General features: G+C 52.9%; 2 protein-coding genes across 7 annotated transcripts in view; one reads left to right on the forward strand and one right to left on the reverse strand.

Moving 5' to 3' along the window:
• FMNL3 (formin like 3) overlaps positions 1 to 21,256 on the reverse strand; it is a 79,973-nt gene that overhangs the window by 3,217 nt on the left and 55,500 nt on the right. The window contains exons 26-27 of one of the 5 annotated variants that reach the window (XR_016394920.1): positions 8,677 to 8,831; positions 2,369 to 2,500 (exon numbers count right to left, since the gene is read on the reverse strand). Coding sequence is in view for 4 of the 5 variants with exons in the window: in XM_030763094.2 (XP_030618954.1) it covers positions 8,581 to 8,831 (251 nt within the window). In the remaining variant the exon portion in view is untranslated. Of the gene's footprint in view, positions 1 to 2,037; positions 2,501 to 8,099; positions 8,832 to 21,256 lie in introns of those variants that run through there. The other 4 variants (XM_089920678.1, XM_030763094.2, XM_030763093.2 and 1 more) reach the window with 4 other exon arrangements.
• PRPF40B (pre-mRNA processing factor 40B) lies at positions 828 to 21,214 on the forward strand. Of its 2 annotated transcripts, none has more exons than XM_022572243.2 (26): positions 828 to 921; positions 6,903 to 6,983; positions 7,881 to 8,024; positions 8,335 to 8,400; positions 9,091 to 9,118; positions 9,343 to 9,368; positions 9,505 to 9,615; positions 9,896 to 10,016; positions 10,098 to 10,122; positions 10,354 to 10,554; positions 10,783 to 10,912; positions 10,996 to 11,060; positions 11,598 to 11,762; positions 11,862 to 11,970; positions 12,343 to 12,493; positions 13,211 to 13,344; positions 14,014 to 14,128; positions 14,277 to 14,368; positions 18,490 to 18,606; positions 18,834 to 18,971; positions 19,179 to 19,274; positions 19,524 to 19,610; positions 19,827 to 20,004; positions 20,256 to 20,317; positions 20,431 to 20,574; positions 20,676 to 21,214. In XM_022572243.2, the coding sequence occupies exons 1-26, from the start codon at positions 919 to 921 to the stop codon at positions 20,766 to 20,768; spliced, it is 2,682 nt and encodes an 893-aa protein (XP_022427951.1). In that variant the 5' UTR covers positions 828 to 918; the 3' UTR covers positions 20,769 to 21,214. The 2 variants fall into 2 exon arrangements, with proteins under 2 accessions (XP_022427951.1, XP_089776806.1); XM_089920680.1 differs by lacking the exon at positions 828 to 921 and adding an exon at positions 1,122 to 2,133 and having other exon boundaries at positions 6,892 to 6,983.

Raw genomic sequence — 21,256 nt, forward strand, 5'->3', positions numbered from 1 at the left:
GCTCTGTAAGTTACTAGCCCTGAGACGTTCAGCAGTCATTAAATAGCTTTAGGCTATAATTCCCTTACCTGTACAACATAACATTTATCTCACATCTTTATTCCTAAAATAAATTGGGCCCCTCGCCTCACGATTTCACCACTTGGTGGGAGCCAAATCTCAAAAGAAGTACCTTTGGGGTCACGTAAGAAGCCCGTGTACGCCGCACAAGGGCAGGAGTTTCCCGGGATCTGTCTGCTTTTTTTCCCCACTGCTATTTGCCCAGTGCCTGGAACACTTCCTGGCACATAACAGGTGCTCAGTAGTTGTTGAATGAGTGAATTAAAGTGCTAAAAATACGCATCGAACCAAAAAAACGCTCTGTGAAGCGCAAAGATATCCCTACATTCGGAATGAATACTTGGGTCCAGCCTCTGGTCCTGGGAGCGAGCGCGTGGGATCCAGCCGCTCCGCGCGCCCTTGCAGTCGAGCCGCGAAGGCGGAGAAGCGGCGGGCCGAGGTCTGGAGGCGGCCGGCGGGAAGGGTGGGAAGGGTGGGAAGGGCGGAAAGGCAGGAGAGTCGCGGGCGCGCGCTGAAGGGTCGGGACCCAAACTCAGGCCGCGAACCGCAGCCTGGCGTCGGCCCTCCGGCCGTCACTCAGAGCGCGGAGCGGGCGTGCCCCGCGTCCCGCCCCCCGGTAGGCGGACCCCGGACCAGGAGGCGCAGGGGTGGGGCCTTGCTCTCCGCGCCGGGGGTGGGGCCGGGCCGGGGCTCTCTGGGCCGGTGGAGGACCCGGCTGGTCGGCGGGAGCGACCGGAGCCCCGGCCACCAGGGCGTGCGACCCCCCACTGGCCCCGCCTTCCCGGCTGCGGCCGGCCAATCAGAGCGGCTTTTACTGGTGGGTGGGCCGAGCCGGCCCAGCTGCTCGGAGCCTCTGGCATGGTAACGTCCCCGCGCGGGTGTGGAGGGTCCTGGGTCGGTCCCACAGCGCCCCCGGCGGCCCGGGCCTGGGCCGGGGGGGCGGGGAGGCCGCCGGGGGTACCCGGGACCCCGGGGCAGAGCTAGGGGAATGAGGGGTTAGGGAGAGAAGCCAGGGAGGGGGGAGGGGGCGGGGATTTGGGGGAGAAGGGGCGGGGGAGGCCATGATGGAGGATGGCGGAGGGTGGGGGTGTTGAGGGGAACTAGGGTTGCGGGACTGGGTGAGGAGGAGGAAGGGATGAAGCGAAGAGTGCGTTTGTGGAGAAAGGTCGAGAAAAAAGAGGGGGCGAGAGATGTGGGAACCGGTGGACTAGGGGAAAGCTGGGGGCCACAGTTTCCCCCCCTGGGATATTTGGCGTGCGACATGCCCCTTACCCAGACTCAGTGCTTCAACCCTTTGGAAGCCCTGGGTGCCCCATAAGACCTCTTGGAGACCCCCTCCTTCATTTCCCCGCATTGTCTGCTGAGGTGAGGAGGGGGCATTGTTTCCTGAGGAAAGAGAGGCTTCCGGCCCCCACGCAGTGCTGGACAGTCCAAGAAATGGGAGAGCAGAGGCTCCTTGGTCCCAATCCTGGCTCTGCCGTCAACAAACTCTGTAACAACTCTGTGTGACCTTGGGCAAGTCACTACCTTTCTTTGGGCCTCAGATTTCCTATCGATTAAAAAAAAAAAAAAAAAAGGAAGATGCATGGGAATGATATCCTAGATCTCTTTCTGCTCCAAAACGGGGGGGTTCTTGAGAGAGTTCAGGAGAATGGGTTCTAGGACGTCGGGAAGCAAAAGAAAGAAAGACGAAGATGGAGGCTAGGCCTTCAGCTGGGGGCTGCAGAAAATCCCCAGGGATGTGGGGGGGAATGGTAGGCACAAAGCAAGGATGGGGCAGGCTAGCCAGCGCCTCTGGAATCCTGTTGGAGGGATGGGAGAACTCTAAGTAGAGGAGGGGTTGAGACCTAACCCAAGAAAGATGAAGACCAGAAGTAACATTCTGTCCATCAGAAGGAGAGTGATGAGATGGCAGGATCAGAGAGAAGCAATGGAAGGTATTTTCTAGTATCTTTGGGGAGCAGGAGGAATAATGAGGCTGGTACAGGGGAGTGGGGACTAGAATGGTTTCGAAAACAGGGAGGGAGAGGCTGGTGCTGTTTGGGGCAGCTGAAGAAGGGCAGCAGGTAGATAATTAGAGCACAGGGTAATCAGCTGGTCTCTCAGTCTCCATGATACTTTTCTTTTTGATGATGGCTACCTCCTGAGAGGTGTGCCTCCCAGCCTTCATTTTCCAGCACAAATCCCTTCAGGGAGTGAGTTAGACCTGGCCAACCTTGGGATCCCCTGGCTGTTTGAGGATTTCAGGATTTTGTGAGGATTGGGGTAAAAAAGAAAAGAGGGGAATGAATTTGAATGTGAGAAATACCTGTGGCACTATTGTCCTTGTTGGGAGGCCGCTTTGGGGTCAGACTGCTTGGATTCCAAACTTGCCTCTGCCATTTAATCTCTTGGAACCTTGGTCAAGTTACTTGATCTCTCCGAACCTCAGTTTCTTTATCTGTAAAATGGGGATAATAACCTCTAATATAATTGCAAGGATTAAACGAGTGTTTGGCATGGTATCTGGCTCATAATAAGCACTCAGTAAATGTTATTTTTCCCTCTTTCCATTCTCTTTCTTCTGTCTCTCCAGTCTTCTCCTTTTCTCCTTTTGTTCTTTCTTCTGAATCTTCAGTTCTGAGATGCCCCTCAGATGTGGAGGCTGAGAAAAACTGATTGTATCTGGCGGGGCCAGGGGTGGTGGGGTGGTGGGGGAAATCCTCCAACTGGCCCAGGTGAACACATGATGATCAGATGATCAGTTATCTCTTCACTGTCTGTCCCCAGCCTACAAATGTGTTTTTGTTCCAGGGAAGACACATGATCTGCTTCTCTTTCAGCCCCCTTTCCTATATCCCTCTCTCATACAAGTTACGTCTTCAGATTCTCACACGGAAGTATAATAAGACCTGAAGTTGTATAGGCACTGCAGCAAGTGAGATAGGGGCAGGGGTGTTTCAGGAAAGAAAGGCTACACGTCACACAGGGGAGGCTCAGGGAAGGGAGGGCTTTGGAAGTTCCATAGTAATTTATGTTCATTCCATTGCTGTGTCCTCTCTGGGGAACTGTCCAAAACAGGCTAGCGTCTGGATTCTGGCCAGGGGTCTCCATTCCAAGTTAAAGATGGTCATATACAGTTAGTTTTTAAAATTGTTTAGGTTTTCCCGTGCCAGTATTTGGTTCTAGTTCACTTTCCCCAGCCACACAGACCTCTGCCAAACTGCCTCTCTCTCACATCACGGTCAGCTTTTACCCAGAGAATTTATACAAATGTACCTGGGTACATGTGCACACACATACACATTTGTCTGTTGTAGGATATTCCAGTATGCAAAAATAAGGGGTGAGTCTGCATCTTGTCACAGCACTTTGTGTGCAGGGCCCTGACTAGACACTTCAGAGGAGGCTTAAAAGGAGAAAACCCAATCCCTAAATGTAGGGAAATCCCCACCTGAGTAGGGAGACAGGCAGTCCCATGTGAAACACCCAGCAAGCATCCACAGAGTAGCGTGTCACTCTGCAAAGTAGTGCAGCATTTATCCTGAGGTAGGAGTGTGTATGTGTGGAGGATAGTCATAAAGGTAACCTGAAGGAGGTGACTATTGGATCATCTTGAACAAAATAAGAGACAAAGAATAAAAGAAACACATGGAGTAATCTAACAGTTTGTGCAAAGAGGAGGAGGGGAGCCATTGAGTCAGGGTGAGCCAAGAGGAGTGTGGGATGGGTCTTGTTTAAAGGCTTTGAATGAGATGAGATGAGAGATTCTGTAGGGTGGGCAATAGGGACCCACCACTGGTTTTCAAGCAAGAAAATGTTGGAACCTTCCCGGTTTAACCACATGGGTCTCAGGGGATATGCTAGAGTGAAGAAAACAGAACTGCTTCCTGTGGTAAGGACTGTGCTTTTAAGGGAGTAGGGCTAGAGGGCAGATTGGATCCAGCCCTGGGACCAATTAGTCCCCCTTAGTTTTTTATCTGAAAAATGAGGACTGCCTAGAGTGGTTGCCAGCATCCTCTCCAGCTCTGACATTCTGTGTTACCTGAATAACTGCTAGACCTTAAGATGGCTTTGTTTTGTGGGATTTGCCAAGACCATTCAGTCAGTAAGTCAAGAAATAATAGCACATACTGTGCGCCAATAGGAGGTGGTGAGGAAAATACAATGGGCATAGGATATTGGAGTAAGCAAAAACAGAGTCCCTGCCCCTTAGAGTTTTCAGCCTAGTGGAGGTGCCAGATATTTCATTGATTCTAAGACTCACATTTTAACATTTCTGAAGTCAAGATGCATCTTAAAATCAGTGGAGTATCATAATTTAATTGGCAGCATTTGTTTTTTATTAGTGCCACATAAAATAAGAATACAGTCAGAATTGTACAAATAACTGTAAAATTCCAGTGGATAATTGCTGAAGGGGGAGGTAACATGGTGTCTGAGTGTGTAAAAGAGGGCTCTGACTAGTCCGCTGGGTTGGAGAAAGGCATTCCTGAAGAAACGATGACTGCCAGATGTGAAGGATATGTAGGCGAGTTGTGTGGGCTTGGAAGGAAGATTGCCCCAGGCAGAGGTGGATGTCTGAGGTGGGAGGATTGAGAGAAGGAGCTCAGCATGGGTGAAGTAGGCAAGGCAGTTGGGGAGCAAACGTGCCACAGCCTCCCAGACCCATTAAAGAGTTTTAAGCAGGGGAGTAACATGCGTGGCCTGAGGTTGGAGTGGGTGTCGGGAGACCAGTCAAGAGGCCACTGAGGTAGGTCAGATGAAAAAAGAGGGGTGGTAGGGGTGGAGGAGGAAACAGAGAGAAATAGATGGATTCAAGAAATCTTTAGGAGGTAAAATTAACAGGACTCATTGATGTATTGACAAGAAAGAAGGAGGTGTGGTGAGTGACTCACAGATTTCTATCTTGGACAACTGTATGAATGGTGGCACCAGTCTCTGAGATGGGCGACCCTGGAGCCTGGGAGGACCCAAAGATGGTTACGTAGCATCTGGGAGGTTAGAGAGGATCCTGAGGCAGCTTGGGTGGGAAAGTGTGGCACAGAGAATTGGATTTCCTCCCATGTTGATTGGTTTCTGACTTCCACGTGGAAGAAAGTTTCAGGGGGCAGGAGCAGGTTTTGAATACAGGGCTTAGAGTGTGTGATCCCTGAGAAAAGGTGATCCATGTTGGAGTAGTTTGACTTACCCTTCCTTCTCAGGACAGGATGGGTGGGAAGAGAGGAAGTACAGATATTGCTAAAAGTAGAGATCAGAAGCATTTTTAAATGCTGAGCCTTCATACCATAGGGATAATTGGGAAAGTGGGGAAATTGGGCAGCAGTGAGCCAGCTCCCACCTTTCTATGGAACTCCTCCCTACCACCCCCCACCTTCCAAGCAAAGAGGAAGAAGGGCAGAGCCTTTTAGCTGCATCTCTGTGCCCTAGTTTACTTTAAAAAATTTTTTGAAAGGGTAAATATAGTCATATTCAAAGTTACAAAAGGGCAAACAGAATTCTCCTTTCCACCTGTCCCCATTCTCATTTCTTGTATGTCATCTTTTGTCTCCAATTTTTATACAAGTAATAAAACTTTGCTGCACTTTGCTTCCCCCCCCCCACTTGTTTATGTATCTTAGAGATTATTCCCTATCAAGACAATGAGCCTCTTCATTCTTTTCTATGACTGCATAGTATTCCATTTTATGTTTGTGTAAAAGTCCATAGTTCCTTGTTGATATTTAGGCTATTATAGTCTTCTGGTTTTACAAATAATGCTGATCTGAAAACCTTGTACACACATGTAGGGCTATATCTATAGGATGAATTTTTAGAATCGGAAGTTTCTATATAAAGAGGATTTGTTCCTTCATTTGTTCGTTCATTCACTTAATATTTGTTGAGTACCCATTATGTGCCAGACACTGCAGCAGATACCAGGAATCCAGCTTTCAACAAGTCAGATACGATCTCTGCCCTCATGGAATGTTATTATTCTCTGGTAAGGGGAAACATATCCAAGCAAACATAATAATTACGAAATTGTATATGTAAGGAAACTAAAAAGGGGATCACAATAAATTGGAAGTGCTTTAAATAGAGTCAGGAAGGCTTTTTAGAGCAAGTGATAATTACTCTGAGAACTAAGTGGGGTGCTGTGGCTAGCCATTAGGTGTAGGATAGGGAGACCTAGGCTGTTCAAAGCCTCATGCACTGGGACATGAATTCAGAATCTGTAGGGGAGGTGATGGCCACTGAGTGCAGGGACTGGGGAGTAAAGCTAAAGAGAAGAGGGAGGGAATGGGAATGGAAGATGTCAGAGTGAGTGAGTGACTAAAGATGAGGCCAATTAGGGGAGGGGACTGGTAGTAAAGAGAGGAGAGTTAGGGAAACTAGTACTTAGGAAGGACTAGTGACTATGTTTAGAGACCTTTGGGTTGAGTCTCTGTACTGGGTGAATTCAGGTAGGCGAACAGGAAAAGAGGCCACTTCCTCCCTGAGTACTTGGGGATGAGAGACCTCTGTTTGCCTGGTTTAAGAGAAGCACAGCCTTGCCCACAGGCAGGAGGGTGGGTGAAAAGCCTTGGGAAGAGCCCATCTGTGCCTGTAGTAGAGCCTCCTCCATCTTTTCTTGGCTTTGGCAAAGTGGAAACTTCCAAAATAAAGATGACATTGAAGGAGCTCAGCCAGCTGGCTCTGAGCTAGCAGAAGAGAGAGCAGAGCTACCCAGGGCTCAGAGCTGGGAGCGGGCAGGAAAATGGGCTTGGAGACCCTTCCTCTGAACTTTTGCTCCTTTTTCATCCTCACCCCTCTGCTTCCCTTCTGCAAAAGCCCATCTCTTTGCCCATCCTGGGTCCTATGACTTTTCTCTCCCTCAACAGTCGGTTCCCGATTCTGGTCCCCGGCCCCCAGCAGCGCCTGCCCCCTTCCCACCGGGGCCCCCCATGATGCCACCACCCTTCGTAAGTTTTATGTCTTTCCCTGGGCTTGGCTTTTCCAGCCTGCACCCCCAACTCCTTAGTCCCTAGCACTGCTGCATCGCCAGTATGGTTTTTGTGTAATGCCTCCGTCTGTTGCCCTTGGATGAGGGATGGTTTTGTTTGGGCATCGGGGTGGGAGGAGCTACTTTTAAGCTCTCAGTCCATAAAGTTGACAGTTCTCCCTTTGTCTTTTTGTCCTTGGGACACACAGGGGCTGGGGAAAGGAGAAGTGGATGGGAAAAGACCCCCTTAGTGTGAGGGCAGGGTGGGGCTGTCTTTCTCTTTCACTGCTCCTTGTCTATATTCTTTTTTTTTTTTTTTTTTTTTGGCCGTGCCTCATGGCTTGCGGGATCTCAGTTTCCCGACCAGGGATTGAACCCGCACCCTCAGCAGTGAAAGTGCCGAGTCCTGACCACTGGATTGTCAGGGAATTCCCCTTGTCTGTATTCTTTATACAAAAAAGTCAGGCTGGAATAGCAACTGGTGGTCATCAAACTGGGGAAAAAGAGGTAGGAGGCAGGGGACTGGGGGATTTGGGACTGGACACCTGCCTCTGGCCCTGCATCTGAAAGGCCTCTTTGGGGACAGGCATTGAAGCAGTGGAGCCTTCCAGTTGCAGTCTGGTGGCAGTTCCACCTCCCTTTTCCCTCTCCCTTCCCTGCCTCAAGAAGCTTCGTGCTTGCCTGTTATACCCAGAGGGACCCCCTGTTATCAGTCTCAGTGGTGAGGAGGGAGGCGGTTTCATGCCTCTCAAACCGAAACCTTGGAATTGTCTCAGAGCCAGGGTGGAGGGTTGGGGTGGGAGCCGAGTGGCTCTTTCCTGACAGGTACAAAGCAGTGTCTTCTCTGCTCAGGATCTCTTCCTTTCCTCATTTCCAGATGCCTCCTCCAGGAATCCCCCCACCTTTTCCTCCAATGGGGCTCCCCCCGATGAGTCAGAGACCACCGGCCATCCCCCCCATGCCACCTGGCATCATGCCCCCAATGCTTCCACCAATAGGGGCGCCACCACCACTCACACAGGTAATCCTCTCCCCTGTACCGGGGCCTCAGAAAACCCTTGTCATTTTAGCTGCGGGTAGAGGTGAGAGTGGATATCCGGACTTCAGAAGCTGGGGTGGGGAGGGAGGGAACGTGGGGCCAGGCCCAGGTGGATTTGTCTGCTGAATGGCTGGAGGACAGTCTGAGGCTCGGCTAAGAGCCCAGAGCCTGGGGATTGCCTGCGGAGGCGCCCATGTGAGGGTCACAGCCCCGACAGGATCTCTCAGGACCCTTTACAGCCTGTGCTTACCTTCACCTTGGTAGCTGGTTTTTGTCTTCTTTGTATCCATAGATACCAGGAATGGTACCACCCATGATGCCAGGGATGCTGATGCCAGCGGTGCCCGTCACCGCAGCGGTAAGCACTGAGGGGACAGGAAGTAGGTTCTGCCCTGCAGCCCAGTGGGCCTGACTTGGAGCACAGGGACATGGCTTCCATTCTTTCCCTCTTCTTATCGCATCCACCCTCGGCCCAGCTGCACTCCCCACACTGAGTCCTCCTCTCCAGTCCAGCCATGTACTCAGCTCTTCTAGTTTCTCACTCTTCCCCAAAGGCACATACATTCTCTCTTTTTACTCCCCCTGCTATGCCCAGCTCCCTTAAGGAAACACACTCATGCCAGACACTGCTTACCCTCACAGAGTTAGCACTGTGGACACTTGAATACAATTTCCTCTTCATCTTCTGTGTCTCTGGAGGAAGCAGCAGTACCTGGGGATCTCTCTGTACCTTCTTGTGCTGTTGTTCAGTGTAGTAGAGTCTGGGTACGATGTGGCATTTGGTGTTCACTGTGGAAAAGATGTGCCATGGAGGTTTACTCAACAAAATACTCTCACTTGAAAACGAAGAAAGGAGCTGCTGTGCAATTTCCCTCTGGGGTCTTAGAGCCATGGCCCCAGAGGGCAGGGGAAGCCTGTTAGGGAGCAGAGATCCCTGGGAGCAGGATACTTGGATCCTGGCCTGGCCTGCTTCTTCATCCCCCATGGCCTGGGTCTTGGGGGCCACTGGGCTTGGCCCCAACCCTTCCCCCTCCTCTTTCTTCGGCAGACGGCTCCAGGTGCGGACACCGCCAGCTGTGAGTCTTCTGGGGGTCTGTTCCCCCCAGGCTCGGAGGTTGGGGGGGAGAGGGGACCATGGACTAGAGCCCACCCCGGATCATGCCTGTTGGGATGCCAGGGATCCTGGGATGTTGATGGGACCAGGGGATATTTATTGGGGATGGAATAAGGGAGGAATAGATGGGGATCAGATAGGGGTTGGAGCAAGGACTTAATATGTTTCCTTTGGCTTCTTTTCTAGCTGCTGTGGCTGGGACGGGCCCTCCGGTGAGTTCTTTCAGCTCAGGGGTCTCTGGGTAGAAAGGCTGAAAAGGGGTGCTAATCGTTAAATTTTTGGGGTGAGGAGAAGACGCTTTGGGAAAGGGGCCTTGACCACCATTCTGTGCACCCTCCCCTCCCCCAGAGGGCCCTGTGGAGTGAGCATGTGGCCCCTGATGGGCGCATCTACTACTACAATGCTGACGACAAGCAGTCCGTGTGGGAGAAGCCCAGCGTGCTCAAGTCCAAGGCAGAGGTCCTGAGTGGGGCTTTCTCTCCCTTCCTTTCAGCTGCCCTGACCCTTCCACGTCCTTGGCTTCCCCTGAGTATCTAACCATACACGTGGTTCCTCTGATCCCAAGATCCCTGACCATTCCCCGACCTCCCTAGGATCTCAGGAAGTCCACCTTCCCCCACGTTGAGCCAGGCCAGGTGGTCGCTAAACACTTCTGTGTCCCTTACTCACTGGGTCCCCTTAGCTCCCCCAACTGTGGTATGCCCAGCCCACTGATGTTCCCTGGCCCGTCCTCTTACAGCTCCTGCTATCCCAGTGTCCCTGGAAAGAGTACAAGTCGGACACAGGCAAACCTTACTACTATAACAACCAGAGTAAGGAGTCCCGCTGGACCCGGCCCAAGGACCTGGATGACCTGGAGGGTGAGGAGGGGGTGGGCCCAGGCAGGGGCTCTGGGTGTGGCCCTTGCTACCCTATAACCATGTTATCCTTTCCTGTTGCAGCTCTAGTCAAACAAGAGGCTGCAGGGTGAGTGACTTGCCCACCTTGCCTACCTATCCACCTGTACCTGGGGCCACCTAAGGGGTGGGAGTGGCCTCTCCCCATGATCCCTACTCTGTGGGAGGAAGAGCCAGCTCTCAGTCTCCTTGTGGAGTGGTCTGCTCTGGCCCCAGTCCTTCACAGGATAGAAAGACCAGCCAGCCCCTGACCACCTCTATCCCTGCTCTACTGGACACTGCCCTTCCGGCTCACCTGCAGGAAACGGCAGCAGCCACGGACACTACAGCCTCAGCCTTCTCAGCCACAGCCTGACCCCCCACCTGTGCCGCCTGGCCCCACCTTGGTGCCCACGGGCCTCCTAGAACCTGAGCCAGGTGGGAGTGAAGATTGCGATGTGTCAGAGGCTGCCCAGCCTCTGGAGCAGGGGTTCCTGCAGCAGCCAGAGGAGGGCCCCAGCAGGTGAGGGCTGCCCCCCATGGCATTCCAGACACTGGCCTCAGGCTCCCAGCTGGGTTCAACCCTTGACCTCTGCCAGGTTTCTCGGGAAGGGTGTGAAGATCTGGGCATGACCTCTGAGGAAAAGAAAATGGCTTCCCTGGGGAGCAAGGGGGAGTGTCCTGATCGCGCAGGACACTGAAAGCTATAGGGACTGGGGGACACTGTGGCTGAGTCCCCTTTGCCCCCCAGTTCTGCTGGACAGCATCAGCCACCACAGCAGGAGGAAGAGGAATCAAAGCCAGAACCGGAGAGGTCTGGCCTCAGTTGGAGCAATCGGGAGAAGGCAAAGCAGGCCTTCAAGGAGCTGCTGAGGGATAAGGTGCTGAGAGTGGGGCTCCCAGGGTAGGCCTGGAGGGGGCAAGAGATGGGCAGGCCCCATGACCCCCGCCTGCTCCATTCCAGGCTGTCCCCTCCAATGCTTCGTGGGAACAGGCCATGAAGATGGTGGTCACCGACCCCCGTTACAGGTAGGTCTGGGCAGGCCCTCCAGACCTTGTTCATGGGGGCAGCTGAGCCAGGGATTCCCCAGGAAACCCCAAGGGGGCCAGGGTGAGGAGAGTGATAGATGGGTGAGTGTGCTGGGAAAGAGAAGCTGGAGAGCCTCCAGGAGAAGGAGGGGAAAGGGATCTGACGTGAGACATTCAATAAATGCTTGTTGAATTGAATTGATTTGAATTGAATTAATTGGGGAAACAGGGGGCTGGATAGGGCAGGGGCCTGACGGCAACTTGAGAACCCCAAAGCAAAAGGGCCCAGTGTTAGCAGTGTCTTAGAGCCCCGTCTTGTCCCCTCACTGCTTCTTAACCCTCCCCACATCCCAGAGACCTACCTGTCTTGCCTCCCTGTGCCTTTGGAGCCCCTGCAGCCTGCTGTGCCCATGCATGGACACCTGTTAGTTCTATGAGACCTGTCCCCAGTGTGCCATGACCCTGCTTTGTGGGCTGTGCAGCGTGGTTCAGGCTGACTCCTCTGTCCCCATCCCACTCCCACCCTGTCCACCCCAGTGCCTTGCCCAAACTGAGTGAGAAAAAGCAGGCATTCAATGCCTACAAGGCGCAGCGGGAGAAGGAGGAGAAGGAAGAGGCCCGGCTAAAAGCCAAGGAGGCCAAGCAGACCTTGCAGCATTTCTTGGAGCAGCATGAGCGCATGACCTCCACCACCCGCTACCGGTCAGGGGGCCGGGCTGGGGTGGGGCCTGGGAACCCTGAGAACCTGTGGGCCCAGTCTCTGTTCTCTGCCTGCCTACTCACGGCCCATATGCTCCACAGGCGGGCAGAACAGACCTTTGGAGAGCTGGAGGTCTGGGCTGTGGTCCCCGAGAGGGATCGAAAAGAGGTTTATGATGATGTCCTTTTCTTCCTGGCCAAGAAGGAGAAGGTAACAGTCACTGGGCTGGATCCATCAGTCACAGTCTCATCTAAGACCTTCCATGTTTTTGCTTCCTTGTGGACCCAGCCATTTACTTCTTGCTGCCCCCAGGGTCCCAGCTCCTTACTCAGAAGCTGGTGTGGCACCTATACATCCCCCATTTATGCTTTGGGCCTACAGCTCTGGGTGTGGGAGAACAGGAAGGTCTCTGAGGGCTTGGTCTGTAACCTGTTTTCTTCCCCTTTCCGGGGGCATGAAGGCCTTGAGTCTGGCCATCCCAGAGTCCCCAGGCTGCCTGCCTTTCCCCAGGTATTCCTCTACCCAGGCCCACTTGAGTAGCTCCAGCCTGCCCTGCCTCACCCTGACCCTGTGGCTCCCTAGGAACAGGCCAAGCAGCTCCGGCGCCGCAACATCCAGGCCCTGAAGAGCATCCTGGATGGGATGAGTAGCGTCAACTTCCAAACCACATGGTCCCAGGCCCAGCAGTACCTCATGGATAACCCCAGCTTTGCTCAGGACCATCAGCTACAGAGTAAGCCTGGGTCTCCACTCCTTCCTGTCCCTTCCCTTTTCCACACTGACCCCTAGCACCAGCCTCAAACCACTCCCCTGCACCTCTTGCCCTCCTGGATGTCTAGGAGTCCCCAGCACTTACTCAGCCCAGAACCTCTCTGGACTCTGGAGATCCCAGAGTGCTTCGGGACACCTCCTTTCTCCCTCCAGGGTCCACTGTTGACCTGGACAATGTGTGTCCTTGGGGGAAGAGCACTGGAGTAGGAATCAGAAGACTTGGAGATGATTTTTATAGCTCATGTGAATATGGTCTTAAATTGTTTGGTAGGGTGGGCCTTAAGTGGTCACACATGTTGCAATAAGCAGCTGTTGGCCTATCATCACAGGCAGTATCTTCAGATATTCACCTTCTGAAGTTATATCAAAGCCTGATTGATTCCCAGTCCCATAAAAAATGAAATCTCAGATCCTGAGATAACTGATTTCGTATGATGACTTCTAGTAACCAAATTCACAAGAGCTGAATACTTCTAATTTTTTCTCATATAATCAAGAAACCCTCCTCAAGAACCATCATTCCAATAGCTTCTCCTGCAGAGGCCCCTGCTCTCCCAACCCCACCACCCTGGGTGTCCCCAACACCTACAGGGGCAGCATCTTTGAAGCACTGGGGGTTCTGGGTCTGAGAGGGTACCCTGCTGGTGTGGTGCCCACTGAGCCTCCTCCCTGCGGTTAGACATGGACAAGGAAGATGCACTGATCTGCTTTGAGGAGCACATCCGTGCTTTGGAGAGGGAGGAGGAGGAGGAGCGAGAGAGGGCCCGGCTTCGGGAGCGGCGCCAGCAGCGCAAGAACCGGGAGGCCTTTCAGGTAGCTTTGCTGCCCTCTGGATCAGAGCTCAGCTCTGCCCCAGACCGTCACCTCTTCACCCATGCCCTGCCTCTTCTCGGCCAGTCCCACTGCTTTCTCTATGCCCAGCCCTGTCCCAGCTCCACAAGGCCTCTCTGTGCCTGCACTTTTGCTCCCGCTGTGTTCCCTCAACCTTGGGCTGTGCTCCTCTAGGGAGACTAGACATATGCACCACCCAGAAACTGCCAGCAGAGAGCGCTCTACAAGCGTGGCTCACCAGCTAGGCCAAGTTTATTTCCCTTCGCTGGGGAGCCAGACAGGCATAGCTAGCTTGTCCCCCAGCTTGGAGGTGGCCTTGGTATTGGTAGTGGTGGGGGTTACTTGGCTGTAACACATTTGGGAAGTTGAAACCAAGTCATGGGAAGATAATGCTGCAGGCAAGTTTCCACTGCTTTGCTTCCTGGTCCTGCTCATTTTCCTTTTAAGTCTGTCCCCTTCTGTTTTACACTCTGTGCTTTCACATTGCTCTCTGCCTCCCTATCCATATCTCTTCATCTCTGCCTCTTGCCTGCATTTCCTCAGTCTGGGTTGTCCCTGCCTCTCTCTGCCAGCTCTTGTCTTCTTCCCCAGTCTTTGGCTCTGCCTCCCTCCCTTGCTCACTCTCCCTGTAACTGGCCTCTCCCTGCTTAGACCTTCCTGGATGAGCTGCACGAGACAGGGCAGCTGCACTCTATGTCCACCTGGATGGAGCTGTACCCAGCGGTCAGCACTGATGTCCGCTTTGCCAACATGCTGGGCCAGCCGGGTAAGGCAGCTGGGCTCCCCCTCCTCTAGCCTGGCTTTCTGCCCTGCCAGCCTCTCTGCACTCCCACTCCCTGGTCCTGTCCTCAACCCCACCCTCAAACCTTGGGAAGCTGCCGCCCGCCAGGCCCCCCTCCCTCCCTTCCCCGCAGGCTCCACCCCTCTGGACTTATTCAAGTTCTATGTGGAGGAGTTGAAGGCACGATTCCATGATGAGAAGAAGATCATTAAGGACATCCTTAAGGTGAGGGAAGCCTGGGCCTGTGGATGGAGGCAGGTTGGGTGCAGGGCAAGCTCCCAGGACAGAACTCCCCAGTAAGGCCTGTTTTGTGGGAGCATTGCAGCTCGGTTCAGAAGATAGCTACTGTGATCCTTTACTGTGTGCTGGGGACACACAAATGAATAAGATACAATTTCTGCCCATAAGGAGCTCATGGTCTCGTAGGAAGGATGACAGTGGCTATACAGAGGGGCAAGTGTTAAGACAGAGAATCGAAAGTATTGCTATTTGAACTGCACCTCTAAGAACGAGTAGGTGGAGGAGGGTGGAAGTCCTGGGCGTAGGGTACCACAGGAGCAAAGAGGAGCGAGCAGCACAGCTAATCATAAACTGGTAGCCCACAGATATGTTCCTTCTGCCTGTACAGAGTTTTAGAAAAATTTGGAATTTGATGCTAACATGTTAAAATCAAGAGATTACAATTAAAATCTGGATCTTCAGCGTCTCTTGGAAATTTGGATTATCTAGCAGCACTAGGCTCGTTTTGTGAGTCATTCAGTGGACTTGAGCTGAGATGCCACTGCCTTTTAGAAGGGGCCTGTCCTCCTTATCTATCCTCACTCCTCCCTGTCACCTCCGTGATGTGGGAGCGAATTCACCTGCCATTTTTGATCGCACGTGCACGTTGGAGAATTCTCAATATCCATGTCTATCAAAGGGGGAAAAGTGAGTGATGGACTAAGAGAGCCCCATGTTTCAGAAAAAGATAACAAAGAGAAGCATGTTTTTTTGTGGAAGTGAAGACCATTCTCATGGGTTTGAGAGGGCAGTGTGGATAGTGGTTAGGAGCAGGACTGTGAAGGCAGACTGCAGGGGTAGAAGTCCAGCTTAACCACTTACAAATTGTGTGACCTTGAGCAGATTACTTAATCTTTCTGAGCATGTTTCCTCGTCTGAAAAATGGGGAGTATTCCTTCAGACTTCACCTGATTACCAAGGGGAGTAACTTGGTACCTGAGGTGGAGAGGGTCTGAGAACAAAGCGGGGAATGTCCCACTGCATACACATTTCTTTAAAGTCCTGTGTTTTGCCTTAAGAATTCATGCAGGTGTTGCATTTTAATACCATAATACTTCTCTGTTAATATAAACTTAATATTTTAAAATTACTTACCATTAGGTAAGATGTATCATAATGTCCTGTGGCTTCCTCTGTTTCTCTGGAACCACATGCCCCAGTTGGGAAGGAGAGCCCTGCCTGTAAAATTCCTTGAATGCTAAAATAAGGAATTTGGATTTTTATCTTGTAAGTAATGGGGAGCTGGGAATGATGTGATTAGCTGATGTCTTGGAAAAGCCCAGGTGGTTGTGTAGAGCAGCGCTTGCAGCCAGAGTGCTTGTACGCTTAGGGATAGGCGTGGTAGGAGGACAGGACTCGAAGCCCCAGGATACTAGAAGTGGTAGTGGCCAGTGATTAAGATAAATTCTGAGCTTGAGTCTTCCTCACTCACCCCCAGACCGCTTTCCTGCTGCTGGGGCCATTTGCTAGAAAAATCTGGGCAGCATGGACTCAAGGCAGGGTTCGAAGCATGGGGGGTGAATAGGGAGACCAGGCAGGAGCTGCTGCAGTGATCTAGGTGGGAGTGAACTCGGCGAGGGCAGTGGGGATGGCCAGTGAGCAGAGCTGTGATGTTCCAGTAGTTTCTGAAACTCCCTAGGTCTCCTCAGAGGGGCCTTGGGACAAGCCGGAGGGGGTGGGGGAGTGGGGGGGACTTTATGCTCCTTCCTGTATTTTCAAGTGTAACAGCTTGTTTCTCTTTTATACATCGAGGTTCTGCATAAGATTTTTATGGAAAAAAATGTTTCTGCTGTTAAAATAGAAAGAAAGTTTAAAACCAGTAGGCTAGAGTCACGCAGAAGTAGAATTGACGCATTTTTTTGTGAAACTGAGGGAAGGAAGGAGTTGGAGATGTCAGGAGTGGATCGATGGCACCATTGGTAAGGATTAAGCAGGAAGAACAGGGCTGGAGAAAATAGGAATTCCACTTCTGGAATTATTCTCAAAAGCAACCAGGGGCAGGGAGGAATAAAGCACATACCAAATTTTAAATAGGATAATTATATAAAGTAGAAATATCTAATCCAAGGAGAGCTAAATTTTATTGGACTCTTAACTTTTAGCCACAGAGCGGCCGGTACTGCTGACAGGCCTGTGGGAGTCCTATCCTTGCTGAGTCCTGTGTCTCCACACCTCCTGAGAAAGAATCTTCTTTAGATAGTTCCTCCTTCCTCTTCCCCCTTTTGGGCTCCTGCCTATGGAAGGCAGATGAACCCAGGGCTCCCTGAGACCATCTACCAGCCAGGCAGACTGTGATGGTACCTCGCATCCCATAGGGTAGTGCAGAGTCCTGGACTTGGAATAGCTGAAAGACAGAAGATCTGGGACTGAGAGATCCATGGGAGTGGGTTGGGGGTCTCCCAGGAAATGAATTCTCTTGGGATCTGCTGAATTTGAAGTGTCTGCGAAATATCCAGTCTAGTATGGGTCTGAAAATCAGGAGAGAGGTGGGGAATGAGATTGCGAAGGACAGTGTAGATTGAAAAGACTAACTGCACGTCTCAGGGGAACAAGCACATGCAAGAGAGGTGATAAAAGAGGTCAGAGACAGGAGGGGACCCTGGAGAGGGGAGCACTGAAGAAGTGAACAGAGGACGAGAAGAGTGGGGACCAAGGCGTCCTTGGAGTTGACTCTTGGGACATGCAACCTCTAGGAGAGCAGTGTCCGTGAAGAGGGCAGAGTGAGTGCAGCACAGGCTTTAGAGTTGGGTAACTCCTGGCTGTTTATTGGTTGAGACCTCTGCAAGTTATATAATGTCTCTGAGCCTCAGTTTCCTAATCTGTAAAATGGGGATGATAACACGTGCAAGGTCGTGAAATTAAATAACATTTGTAGTATCTTGCTTATAGTAGGCTTAATAAATGTTTGTTTTCCTTTGCGCTGCATTTAAAGATTTTGAAACAAAGGGAAAGAAGCAGAGGTTGTTAACTTGAGGAAGGTGGAGAGCAGAGTGGAAGGGGTGTTCCAGGTTAAGTGAGCTGTGTGCTTGACGGAAGGAGCCAGTGAAGAGGTGAGACTGAAGCTTGCAGTTCCCTAAGCGAGAGAGATTGGTATGTTTGAGGAGAAGGGCTGGAGAGCGTGGGTTGAGGAAGTCCTCTTGGAAGAAGCAAGAAGAGTGCGCCTCTGCCATCAGCAGGAAGGCCGGGGCAAGTTCGAGCTGAGTGGAGGGAGAGGGAGGGAACCTGGGCCCGTGCCCCAGACCTCGCACGCCAGTGGCTCCACTTTCCACTGAGTCATCTTGCGCCAAGTGAGAGAACTCCTAAGCCTCTGCTTCACTGGGGTGTTTTGAGGCTTAGGTGAGAAGCACAGCGCCAGGTCTGTGTGTGGTGTTTTTAATAGTGTTTCGGGAGTTGTACACCAGATGGCCTCTGTTTGTCCCGTGGATGAGGTGATCTGTGTGGGTGTAGTGCTTAAAAGTAGGGGCTTTGTTGTTAGAAAGACCTGGGGCAGAATTCTCCTTCAGCCGTATATTAGCCCTGAAGACCTTGGGCAATTGGCGCTAGTTCCTCCAAACCTTGGTTTCTTTTTCTGCATAAAATTAGGATACTAGGACTTGTGCTTAAATTCAGATACGTGAGGATTAAATGAGGTAATGTGTGTGAGCATGGTACCTGGTACATAGTAAGCACTCAATAAATATAGCCAGAGGGTGGGACCTGCAGATGCTGGAATGCAAGGAACTTACTGAGCAGCAGGAGGACCCAGTAGGGGCTCAAGCTTTAAGCCAAAGGGACAAAGAATTAATTGTGAGAAACACACACACCCTGCACACCTGCCCCTGTGATCCAACCCCCGCCCCCAGTTCCCTGTGACAACCAAGCCAAGGGTGGGCCATGGGAGTCTTAATTATCAGATGGTGAGGACTTGGACGACTTGGTCTCCAAGTGCATCCCAGTCCTGTGGATCCCTTCTGGGGGAGGGGCCTCCTTGAGCATCCTGTAGTCTGACCCTTGCCTGCCCTGGAGGCCAGCCAGCTTCAGGTTCGGGCCTGTGGTGCCCCCTGCTTCATGCGCTGCTGTGCCCACAGGACCGGGGCTTCTGCGTGGAGGTGAACACAGCCTTTGAGGACTTCGCCCACGTCATAAGCTTTGACAAGAGGGCTGCTGCGCTGGATGCAGGCAACATCAAGCTGACTTTCAATAGTGTGAGGGGCCACGTGGGGTGGGGCTGTAGCCAGGGCTCCGTTCTCAGACTCGTCCCTCACTCTTGTTCCGTGCCTTCTCACTCACTGCCCCAGTGTGACTCTTCCCCCAGTTCAGGGAATGATAGTAGGAGCCCAGGCTCCAACTTCCCACCTTTTAAGGTATGTCTGGGTGAGTCGGGGCGCCCACCCTCCTGGGTGACGCTGTTCTGTGTCCCGTCTGCCCTCAGCTGCTGGAGAAAGCAGAGGCGCGGGAGAGAGAGCGGGAGAAGGAGGAGGCACGAAGGCTGCGGCGCAGAGAAGCTGCCTTTCGAAGCATGCTGAGGCAGGCTGTGCCTGCTGTGGAGCTGGGCACTGCCTGGGAAGAGGTCAGGACTGCAGCCTGGCACCAAACACCACCCCCTCAGTCCTGAGGGCAGCGGTGCTTCTCCACCACCGGGGGCCCACCCCAGTCATAGCACAGCTCGGGGCCAGCTTCGGCTCCCTTCCTTCCTCTGCCCCAGCCCTGCCCTGTGCTCATGGCGGCATCATGCTGTGCTGGGGCTGGTCTGATCAGCAGTGCTCTCCTGTTCAAGGTCCGTGAGCGCTTTGTGTGCGACTCAGCCTTTGAGCAGATCACCCTGGAGTCGGAGCGGATCCGGCTCTTCCGGGAGTTCCTGCAGGTACTGGAGGTGAGGCAGAGCTTCTCGTCCTCTGTATCTGCCCCAGGCTCTTGAACACCTGAGGCTAGCTTAACGGAAGCCTCGGTAACCTCTTATCACCAGGGCTCTCCTTTCCCGGACAACTAAGGAAGGGGAGGTCTTGGGGTACCCTGGATAGACCTAAGGCCCTAGCCTCAGAAGAGGAGGCAAAACTGGATTGTGGAATGCAGGGTCCTTCCTGGGGCTAACCTTCCTCACCCCTCCCTCTGCCTCCACCAGACTGAATGCCAGCACCTCCACAGCAAAGGCCGGAAACACGGCAGAAAGGGCAAGAAGCACCATCGCAAGCGTTCCCACTCGCCCTCAGTGAGTTGGCGGGTAGAAAGGATGTGGGGTGAGGGTGGATTGTCTGGGGGAAATGAGAGCCACTTTTCTTGCTTTTCTCCTACATCACCTCCCCTGGAGGAAGATCTGAGGATTCCTTTGGTCCTGGATTCTCCTCTTTGTCCCCAGTTCCCATACTTGAGGGCCTCTGGAGCCCAGGTAACCTCTGTGCTGACACATGTCTGCCTGTCTCCCCAGGGCTCTGAGTCAGAAGATGAAGAGCTGCCCCCACCATCTCTCCGGCCCCCCAGGCGGAGGCGGCGGAACCCCTCAGAGTCAGGCTCTGAGCCCTCTTCCTCACTTGATTCTGTTGAAAGTGGGGGTGCTGCCCTTGGAGGACGGGGTTCCCCATCCTCCCGCCTTCTCCTTGGATCAGGTAAGCAGTTGGGAGCTGGAGAGGAGGCCTTCGGGGAGCCCCACCCTCTGAGGGTAGAGTGGATTGGGACGGCTGCACCTGTCGGAGAGTAAGGAGAACTTCCCGTCCCTGCCCAGGCAGGAAACAGAGAGAAGGAAGGAAAACTGGACTGAGACTTCCTCAGACAGGTCCCTGTCTGTGAAGAATGAGCAGAGAAAAGGATGAGGCCTCCCTTCTCCCAAAGGACTTAGTGGGGATTTTTCTGTCTCCAGATCATGGCCTTCGGAAAGTCAAGAAACCAAAAAAGAGAACTAAGAAGAGAAGACACAAGTCGGTGCGTAGAGAAGGAACTTCCATCCAAGGCCCTGCTGTTTTATGAGATGTCTTCACCCGCCTCCTGGGCTGTTCTCCACAGGAACTGAGGAGGCGGGCTCTGGGCTCTTACAGAACAGTCCTGAGAGCGAGACAGACCCTGAGGAGAAAGCGGGCAAGGAGAGTGATGAGAAAGAACCAGAGCAGGACAAGGACAGGGACCTCCGGCGGGCAGAGCTCCCTAACCGCTCCGCAGGCTTTGGAATCAAGAAGGAGAAGGTGAGAGGCAGGCACCCGGCCCCAGCCCAGTCAGCGCTGTGCCCAGGCCTCGGCAGCCCTCGGGGGGAAGCTGTGGGTGAGCTGTGCCTTTGCTCCACCAGACGGGCTGGGACACGTCGGAAAGCGAGCTGAGCGAGGGTGAGCTGGAAAGACGGCGGCGGACGCTCCTGCAGCAGCTGGATGACCACCAGTGACCTGATGAGGCACCGTGCCTCGGGTCTGTGTGAGGCTGTGGCCTAGTTTACCCTCGCTGTCTGCCCCAGACTTCTTCCTTAGTTGGGTCTGTGTCCGCTTTTCCTCAAGTAGCCCCAACCCCAACACGTCATCGCCAGCACCTCCCAAGGTTGCTCGCGGTGTTCAAGGGTCCTCCCAGCTTCCCGGACAGCTAGTGTGGTCCCTGCCCTCAGCCCCAGACCAGCGATTGGTGGTGAATGCCATGTGGGTGGGTGGTGCCAGTAATGTGAGAAGGGGCCCCCAGGAAGAGTGACAGGCTGGTGGACACAGCCTGGGTGGCAGAGGGCGGGGTCCTTACCCTCTAGCATCAGTACCTGCTCCTGCCTGCCCGGGCCCCGGGGCCCAGTGTATGTGTGTTTCGTTTTGGTTTTGGTTTTGTTTTTTAAATAACAATATTTATAACGTGCCCAGTGGCTCTTTTGTCTTCTCTGTGTGCTTGCACTGGGGC

Source organism: Delphinapterus leucas, chromosome 11 (genome assembly GCF_059928025.1).
Source record: "Delphinapterus leucas isolate spDelLeu-1000000601 "Yukka" chromosome 11, BTC_Dleu_Yukka2, whole genome shotgun sequence".
In the NCBI taxonomy this organism is placed as follows: domain Eukaryota; kingdom Metazoa; phylum Chordata; class Mammalia; order Artiodactyla; family Monodontidae; genus Delphinapterus; species Delphinapterus leucas.

Bases quoted from the DNA above. Each gene is read 5' to 3' on its own strand.
- PRPF40B (XM_089920680.1), top strand. From the start codon at position 2,064: ATGGTTTCGAAAACAGGGAGGGAGAGGCTGGTGCTGTTTGGGGCAGCT. The intron at 10,017-10,097 runs GTGAGGAGGGGG...TTCCTGTTGCAG, and splicing joins GGACCTGGATGACCTGGAGG to CTCTAGTCAAACAAGAGGCT. The intron at 20,005-20,255 runs GTAAGCAGTTGG...TTCTGTCTCCAG, and splicing joins CCGCCTTCTCCTTGGATCAG to ATCATGGCCTTCGGAAAGTC.